The 10093-nt window shown below is 37.9% G+C and overlaps 1 protein-coding gene across 1 annotated transcript; it reads left to right on the forward strand.

Moving 5' to 3' along the window:
- Positions 1-8244: 8244 nt before the first annotated feature.
- On the forward strand, positions 8245-9858 carry LOC110856047. Its single transcript, XM_022104490.1, has one exon. It carries the CDS (start codon positions 8245-8247, stop codon positions 9856-9858), a length of 1614 nt encoding a protein of 537 aa, XP_021960182.1.
- The last annotated feature ends 235 nt before the right edge of the window (positions 9859-10093 follow it).

Below are 10093 nucleotides of genomic sequence, written 5' to 3' on the forward strand. Positions count from 1 at the left end.
GACTCCACCACGACCAACTTTCGCGTCGTGTTTGCCGCTTTCTGCAAGACTTCCAATGGTGAATCACTCAACGACACCATGATGGTGGGGTGGGACCCGCCATTCAAGACAGCTTGTTTAACCTCATCATCCGTTTCCGTCTCCACAAAGTCGCATTCACAGCCGACGTCGGGAAGGTGTATGATAGTGTTGGACCGACCCGAAGATGCAAACCTATGTACAATTAATAGTGTGGAGAGCAAATAGTAGCGAACGAATCAAGCATTACAAACTGCTCACCGTCACCTACGGTACTGCAGCTGCATCTTAAGAAGCTGCCCGATCACTACAAGAAATTGGACATCCAAAGGAAGGAGAGTTTCTCAAGACTTCTGCTGTTATCTGTCGCGACTTCTAAATATATAGACGATCTACTCAGTGGATAAACGGATGCGAAGGAAGCACTAAATACTGAGTCCCAACGTCTCAAAGCTGCGAAATCTGATGGATTCACTCTTCGTAAATGGTCATCAAATTGTGAAGCGCTCCTCAACGCACCCCTAAAACTACGTGAGTCACAACCAACTCTGCCCTCGACGCGGAAATAAATTGCATCGAGTAAATGGTCTGCTCTTAGCATTTATTCATTTCTCACACGATTTGCGTCTATATTATGTGTAGGTATTATATCGCCTGATGCTTTTCTAAATTTTTTTAGGAGTACACTTAAGCCCGTGGGGGGAGTACACTTGTAAGATTATGCAGGTCTGCGTGTTGGATTCTTGAATGTGTGAATGAACACATGTAGTACGAGATCCGTTTGACACATTATCCTGAATAACCCATGATTTGTTTATTACGGACAAAATAAAATATATAAGCAAAATCTACACCTGTTGGTTATCTGAAAGTGCGCCAAATAATATCAAAAGCGCGGCAACTTTATTTTTTTAGTAACTTTTTTTTCCTGTAAGAGCGTCTTATGATTACAAGGTGGGTTGGGTAATTGAATCGCGATCGTAATCATATGGTTATCGGTGAACCTCATACTTACCTGTTGCTTTTCTTGTCGGTTTAAGCTCTATCCGAAGCAAGAAATTTCTTGTTTTATTTTTTAATTCGCGAATGACTCGGCTTCACCTGAGTGGTTTTACATAAAACTAATTTAATTTATATTTCGTGACCTGACTATACAAAACCATTACTAATATTCCACCATTAGGCTAATTAATATCCAGGCAAGCAAGCCAAATTAATGTCCATTTGCTGTACATTAATATTTTATTTAAAATCGAACCTTCGGTAAGCATTATCCATTTTGACGTCAATTTATGTAGTACATTGAATGTATTACACTCGTTAATGCGATGTAAGCGTATCGATTAGCTAGCAGTAGAAGGCACAACGAAACATTGTTGCTACCTTAGATATCAAAGCACACATCAACCTAGCTACAACGAGTATAACGGTTATGCAAGTATCTACATAAAAGTTGACGACACCCTGATTTTTATCAATTAATCACAAATTGTGTAAAATGTTGATCATTCAGTGGGGGTTTGCTAGGTTTTTATTTTTTATTCTTTTTGTTCATGCCGTGTTTTCCATTCGACTAAATAATTTTGGAACGAACGTGGTGCCGATATTGGAGATATTGTTGAAAAAATTGGGTACATGTGACGTGCAAATTATTCACAACGTTCCTGAAAGTAATGTGGATTGGAACAATATGAACACTCCTGTCAAGGTCGTGAATGGTATTGATAAACTGAATGATACACAGTTTCGGATTAACATACACAAATCACGTGCCGCTACACACTGCAAATTTGCTATCTTAATTTCGGGAGATACCATCAGAGCAACAGGGAGTAAAGATTATGATGAAAACATATATGATTGGATCCAAGCCGCATATTTTGGACATGTATACTATCCACCAACCAGTGAGACTCTCGAGGGTGTGGATTATATACGATGGAGAAATGCTGTTGTCGCGATTGTTATTCTGAAACCAGATCGAGAATTACATGATAAAGTTTATGTTTGGGCAGGGAAAGAACAAAAAATTTCGGTACTTTTTATTCTTCAAGAAAACCAACTAAAACTGTGTGATTGGTTTCGGATAGGGTTTGACATGAGTACTCCATCACCAAATCAAAATGGACAAACGTCCTGTAATGAATACAGAAATTTAAGTTTGAAGAATCTTAGCGTGTTTGACATTACAAATAAGTTTGCACCACAATCACGAGGATGGTGCTATGAACTGTCTGACCTGCAGTACAAATATTACTCGACGCTAGATATGGAGGCCGAAAAAGTAAAAAACCCGTTCAAGCACAGAGTTGATTATTCTCAGATGAAAATAATATTGGGAATAATTTTTACCGCAGCAAATGAAACATTGTATTTTCCACCAAACTGTCCTTCCATAGATTGTTGGCTAACTAACGAGCATACTTTCTATATAAGTCCCCACCGAGTGAATTTGATAGTCACTGGTGATCTAGGTTTTGAATTCAAATTTTATCTTACACCGTTCAAGCCCGGGTTGTGGCTAACCTTAATCCTCTCGTTAATCATTATTATTGTTATTATAATATCCTACACATGTTTCGCCGGTTTAACTAATACTTCTTTTAGTGTCGTTTTGTTTGTTTTTGCAACTGTATTTGAAGAAAGTGGTCACCAACCAGGGAATGTTGAACGGATTTCGTTTTTACGTCTAATTCTTGGCCCATGGTGCCTGGTGTCAGTCATCCTTACCAACTGTTATAGTGGAGTTATGATAACAGAACTTAACGCACCACACAACTCCTTGCGCCCCAACTTGTTTGACGACTTGCGTTGTGAGAGTATACCAAAGTTTGACTTGTCCAATATAGATAATAGTACGCTATATTACGGTAGTTGGCTGTACGAAATTGCATCATCGCGACCGGTATACGGTGAGGGACAAACAAAACACAAATATGATAGGATAGAATGGTACTTACAAGTATTACTTAAAGAAAATTATAGACCAGAAGAAGAGCTAGGTATTGGTCTTAATCAGCCAAATAATATTTATGAAGTCGAAAACCCATTTGCTCTCAAGGCATGTTTCAAGCTATTGTCTTTCCCAAAAATACATTTATCGGGCGTCGCTCATCTTCCTGAATTTTTACAACACCTATACGATAATGTCCACAATAACATTCTACTTGGATTTAAAAATATGACTGCATTGGACATGCAACGTATAAATTTTTTCGATCCCAGGCACATTCATCATTTAAGAAGTTTGCAACATTCACACCCTAACCAAACATTTTTGGAGGTGCAAAGTCACTTGGAAAAAGAATTAATCCAGTGTGGGAAGACAGTTTTTATTGCAGATTCTGATAATATTGATGCAGAACTGGATTTCCTTAGAAAATATTATCCTGCCAAAAGGTTTTACAAAGGTAAGGAAATCTTTGACCACATTGACTTTCACTGGGAAGTGATTCAATATGGTGCATCCAAGGTGCCCTCATACTTACGTGCTTTGCTCGAAAGTGGAATATATCGAAGATTACGAATTGAAGAAATTAACCAAAAATATTTGGGTCGTAAACCTTTGGAAAGGGGTCTTCAGTCTTCATTACCCGTTCAATTGGATGGAGCAATCTCCACACTATTCATTCTCTGCAGTGGAATCGCAGTTTTTGCAATGCTAGTATTTTAGTAGAAATTCGTTACGCTATTTTGGCCCTGGCGAAAAATTCCTTTGACTCTGTGTGTAATAAAATCGTATACATATACTTTAGAATTGGAATTTCCCGCAAAAGTAAGACGTAACACACATTTTCCATTTTACAAGTGTAGTCCATTCTACCTAGTGCGCGTGCACTCAAAATAAAATCGTCACCTAATCATTACCATGACGGAATTATTATGTGTCTCTACCAATCTGGTATGAATTGAGCAACCTAGGGTAATAAGATCAGCTCACTAACGTGTTAGTAAGGATTGATAATTTTACCGCAACAGTAATTACTTATATTTTAGTAGGATGAGTGAAGTAGTGGATAATGACGTTCTAAACCAATGGGGTAACGTAATACCGGATTTTGGCAAGCACGATAAATTTTTGGTATTAAATCTTACCTAATGTGCAAAATTATTGTAAATAAATGGTATAATTAAAATATTCTTTTACTTCCACTAAGCACATAATATTTACAAAATAATATTCATTTCACCATTGTACAAAACTAATGTTATAATTTTTTTACAAATAAAGCTAAAAATAAACCATCCGCCTTACAATTTCGTTGAAATTAGATGCTCCATTAATTTAGTGTAATTTCTTTGACAGAATTTTTAGTGCAAAGACTGTTTAATTTTTTAATAATGTCCGTGGGAGTAATTATTTCCTGTCCAACATCTGGCTGTGGTGGAATTATGTGGTGGAATATTTTTGTCCTTGAACTTGTTTAGATGTGTGTTAATGAATCACAGCCGAGTTTGAATCATTCCCTACCACTTGAGCTCGCCATATAAAATATTTCTAACGATTACTTCAACTTGCAACGTTTTATAAATCCCGGATTCAAGTAGCGCCCTGAAATTTCTATAAACGGTAGAAAATCTACTCTCTTTGCCGACTGTCCAACCAGTCAAGTGTCCCGGCAAGAAATCCCGCTTATTTTGGAATTGAACTCTGAATTATTTTTTCTGAGTTCAATCTGAAGAGACTTCTGGTCTATTTCTGCTAAATGGTAAATTGAGTTCTGATATCATTAAACTGTTATAAAAATTTCCGAGAATTATACAAAATTACATAAAATTGTGGCAGAAAGTTTAAGTCTGAGTTCATTATTGCAGTTACAATTGTCTATACAATTGTCCGTCTGTTCTCCACCCTTTAGGACGCACAACTCTACCAAATTTGAAACCCTATGGATAACCAGGATTCCAAAGTTTTCGAGATACCTCAATGAAATGATGAGAAAGTTGGACCTTAGCCAATTCATCTTTCCCATAGTTTGTCACTAGTATGACGTAAATATTAGATGTCGATGCTACCCACGATTTTCGATCGTCCATTGTTGTAAAGCGGAAACGTTGATCAGTTCCAAATCTTGGCCATTTACGGAACTCTGTTTCGTTTACGTCATGAAGAAATGAGTAGGGGAAGAGTGTTACTAAGCAAGTGGAAAGCCTTGTGCGAAAAATATCAATGGCAAATTTTTCGTGTTCAGCATAATCGTTATACGACCATTTCCGTTGATTAGAAAAATTTGAAACAAAAATTATAAACGTTGGGAGTAGAGTGTTGGCAAAGGGCTGTATTTTCGTGGAGTGAAGGTTGCCATGGAGAAGGAGAGCATTGCAGTACCTTGAAATATCTTGAAAATTTCGATAGGATATTTTTTCTGAGATATGGTAGGATGATATTGATGTTAAGACTAAAAAGATTAATCTGCCCATGTCTGGGAGCAATTTGAGAAATGGTCGTCGTCTAAGTAATATATGTTGCGTCAGATCGTTCCCGTTGACCATCCAAAGTGTAATCAGTAGAAGGTCGTTTGTGTAAATTTATGACTACGATAGTAATTTGGTGTATGGTACTACTTATGTATGTCAACTTTAATTCGTAGCTATTGAGAACTGTCATGATATTGATCAAGGTCACGGTTATTTTGATAAATTCGTACATTACATATGTCGATTCACTTACTTAGATTTTTGTCATCCAAAATAGTTCACAACTTTACTTATAATTGGTTCTAATACATGCTTCCATATTAACTTGAGTAGTTTTATATGCTGTAATTATGGATCGTACTTTATCAAAAAAAATTTTGTTGTCGCATGTAGCTATATAAGTTGTATAAAACGTGTTGCTTAAATATTCACATTTATTTGAAACTAAGCTCTGGTTAAGTTTATGCATTGCGATAAGTCTCGTTACAGTGCTATTTAAAGTATTATCGTGAACAAGCAACCAATCTGTGAAATCATAACCTATATATTTGTTTGGATACGACATTGATACAAAAACACACATCAGTATGGAGATACTAAAGATATGTTCAGATTTGGTAAACAATTCCTAGTTTAACAATTTAGACTAAATTATGTTTCAACACACACAGTTTATATTTATACCTACAATGCGGATGTGTCAGCGGCTACACTCCGATTTCGACCGGACCAATTTTATTTGGTAGTGCAGGTCAACCTTACCAACGTTTGGTTTTGCACTTTTTTTAATGCGCGAGTTTGACCGCGTGGCGGGATTTTTTAAACATTTTTTTGCTAGCTTTTTATTTTCGAAAAGTTAAAATCTCAGCAAAATTTTTGAATTTTCAAAAAAAATTAAAATAACCTAACCTTATGTAACCTATATTTGACACCATTTATAAAAATCAAGTTGGTATAGATACAAAAAATATACAAATTGTAAACTGAGACCAATTACAAAATCTACTTGACAAATCAGAAATTAGTAGAAAACCACAACTGGGTTTCAACAATAAGGCATGTCAAAAAGGCATGTCAAATCAGGGCGAAAAGAGAGAAAACTTGATTTCTCTGTTCAGAATGCATCGTCCTCCGCAATACTGGGTTGCCCGGCTTCTACTTATCCTCTTCACTTCGACTGATTTACCAAATACGTGACACGCCGGGGTGAAAATGATCAAATTAGTGGAAAAAGTGTCCAGCGTGAGCAGGGGGAACACGAGAAATCCAGGCATCGATATTTTGCCGTACATTTTGATGCCGACGAACTGGCAGATGATTTGTGCCAACGGACAAAAAGCAACAATTGCAGGGACGATCCTAGTCATTAGGCAGGCGTTCATGTGCTTCTCCAAGATTTGAATCTTTTTGTAGAGCCGGATACAGGAGAGATGAACTGAGATGGTGTACGCATTTTGAACCCGGCTATAATATTCAGGTGAGACATTTTATCAAAATGATATATTAATATGTGTATGCAACTAATATAATTATTTAAACGATTGTATGTATGGTCATTGCAATAAAATTAAACATTTTTTTATTTAGAAATTTTAGTTAGCCAACTTTGTAACGCCAAAAATTCAAGTTGGAGTTATTTGCCGTATTTTATTTATGATGACTTTTCAAATTTTAGAAGTTTCAAAAAATTAATCATGGGGCAAACTAATAATAAATTAATGGGAAAATTTATATTTCAGTAAAAAAGGGTCTAATTATAAATTACCGACCATAGTTATAATTACTGTGGTATTTACTTCTGCAAACTTATTGAAACTACTTAATACTGAGAACTTTATATTTCTGCTGTAACCCCGTACCTTTTAAGCAGTTGAAGGTAGTTTAAGTGAGGCGCGATTACTGCGAAGAGGTTGTAGTGGAAAACCAATGTTCCAGAGCTCCGTAATTGTAACGTGACATCCAAGGCACCGACATCGCTTTGATAGAGGGGGAGCAGCAGTGGATTGCCTTGGGCCCCACCGAAGTACCTCTCGAAACCGTGAGAGGAGTGCAGGCCGCATGGGAGCGTCCTATTCTGGACATCACTCTGTCCCAACTTTCAGAGCGAGCAATTCTGCCGGAGGACAAAGCTCGCCTTCGTTCCCTCCACGACAAGTACGCGGGTGTGTGGCTCAACGCCCTCCCATCTCCACAACTTGACACCCTCCTCCCAAATGAGACGTTCCGCGTCGCAATCGCCCTTCGCCTAGGCTGCGACATCTGCGAGCCACACAAGTGCCCGTGTGGGGTGCAAGTGACGTCGCGAGGCTACCACGGCCTCTCTTGCCGCCGAAGTGCTGGTCATTGGTCCCGCCACGAGGCCGCCAACGACGTCATCGCACGAGCTCTCCGCTCAGCGGAAGTGCCCTGCATTCGGGAGCCAGCAGGGTGCTCTAACTCTGATGGGAAGAGACCCGACGGGATGACCCTTGTTCCGTGGGCACGAGGAAAGTCCTTGGTTTGGGACTTCACCTGCGCTGACACCTTCGCTCCCAGCCATCTCCCCGAAACAATTTGCCACCAGGGCGCAGCCGCCAGTAAGGCAGAAGACGCCAAGAGAAAGAAATATGCTTTCCTCACCGACCGCTACCACTTTGTTGCCGTTGCCATGGAAACGACAGGGGTGTGGGGCCAGGAGGGGCTGGCCCTCATTCGACAAATTGGTGAAGTTGTGGTTGTTACAAAAAACTATATCCGTCAATCAAATCACTAAAAGAAGATAAAAAAGTTGTAATTTTACCTGCTGACAAAGGAAACTTGACGGTGATCATGGATAGAACTGAGTATGACCAAAAATGTTTAGACATGCTGTCAACACCAACTTACGCAACCAAACCTATAGACCCTTCGCCACATTATGAAAAGAAAATCAGTCAAGTTTATTTGAATCTCAAGAAGGCAAATAAATTATCGGAACAGGAATACAGAACAATTATTCCTCGTTACTCATCAACACCAATTTTTTATGGACTTCCTAAAGTTCATAAAAAGGATATACCATTACGACCAATTGTGGACTTTCAACGCTCACCATCTTTCAAACTTGCCACTTATCTTAACACCATACTTAAGACCATTTCGAAGAAAAAATATGCCATCAAAAATTCATATGAATTTGTGGATCGAATTAGTACTGTAAAAGTCAAACCTGGATATATCCTAGTCTCCTTCGATGTGACCTCATTATATACAAATGTTCCTCAACAACATACATTAAATTACATTAAGAAAAGATTAAAGGAAGAAACAAAATGGAAACAAATTACAAATCTAGAAGAAGAAGACATACTCCAACTTCTCATGTTATGTCTGGAATGCAGCTACTTCTCATTCCGGAACATAATTTATTATCAAAAAGATGGCGTCCCAATGGGTTCCCCGGTTTCACCAATTTTTGCAGATCTATTTATGGAGAGTTTGGGAGATGAAATTGTTCCATCAACTCCTTTCATCTCTTACTGGAATAGATATGTGGATGACATCTTTGCTATCATAAAGGGAAGAAAATGTAATGACATCCTCAATAAATTGAACAATATCAACGCTTCTGTTAATTTCACAATGGAAATAGAAAATGATGGCAAGTTAGCTTTCCTAGATGTGGACTTATCAAGAAATCCGGATAACACACTATCCCGTAAAGTCTACCGCAAGAGCACACACACTAACCGTTATCTGCACTTCTCATCATATCATCACATTTCACACAAAATCTCTGTAGCGGATGCATTATTATATAGAGCCTTCAAAATATGTGATGTCCAATCCATTGAAGAAGAACCTAACCACATAACAAAAATGCTAAGGAACAATGGTTATCCAGCGTCCCTCATTCAAAAAAGACAGACCAAGATGAAAGAAAAACTGCTTAATTTCCAACAAAATCTTAATCAACTAAATGATCCACCATCACGTTTTGTCCTTCCCTATCTAGGTCCAGTTACAAGTAGACTGACAGATTTCCTTAGAAGGAAGACCAATTTTGAATTCGGTTACACCCCAGGAATTAAAATCAGGACGCTCCTCAGCTCCCATAAGGACAAAAAACCAAAACGGTCCTTCGGAATCTACCGAATTCCATGTCATGGTTGTCCTGACCAATATATAGGAGAAACAAAACGGACCCTGGATATTCGAGTTAAAGAACATAAAAGGGATCTCAGGAAGATGACCGAAACCTCATCCTTTGTCCAACATGTAACAGACAACCCAAACCATCGAATCAACTTTGATGATGCAAAGATCATTCATTTCGAGGCCAGATACTTCGCCAGAAAATTCAAGGAAGGCCTATACATCAACGCTAAACAGCGAGCAATGAATCAAAATGATGGAATGCATCTCAATCCAATTTGGACTCCAACTCTCCTTCCTTTATTATAATTTATTTATTTTCCATAGTGCTAAGCGTCTCAAGTCAACATCGATGTCCAATAAGTGATCACTTTGTGTAATTTTTAATTTCTCTTGATGTAAATTCCCTGATGAAGATTACAGTTTGTAATTGAAAGCTTGGAGTGTAACAAACTTTCCAATAATGTCATCCATGATATCCGTTGAACAAGATATATTTGCAACCTTTCTTTATTTAAACAAAAGTCTTGTCATGTTATTCTAA

The sequence above is a fragment of the Folsomia candida genome, unplaced genomic scaffold (genome assembly GCF_002217175.1).
Source record: "Folsomia candida strain VU population unplaced genomic scaffold, ASM221717v1 Fcan01_Sc014, whole genome shotgun sequence".
In the NCBI taxonomy this organism is placed as follows: domain Eukaryota; kingdom Metazoa; phylum Arthropoda; class Collembola; order Entomobryomorpha; family Isotomidae; genus Folsomia; species Folsomia candida.

Bases quoted from the DNA above. Each gene is read 5' to 3' on its own strand.
- LOC110856047 (XM_022104490.1), top strand. From the start codon at position 8,245: ATGGATAGAACTGAGTATGACCAAAAATGTTTAGACATGCTGTCAACA.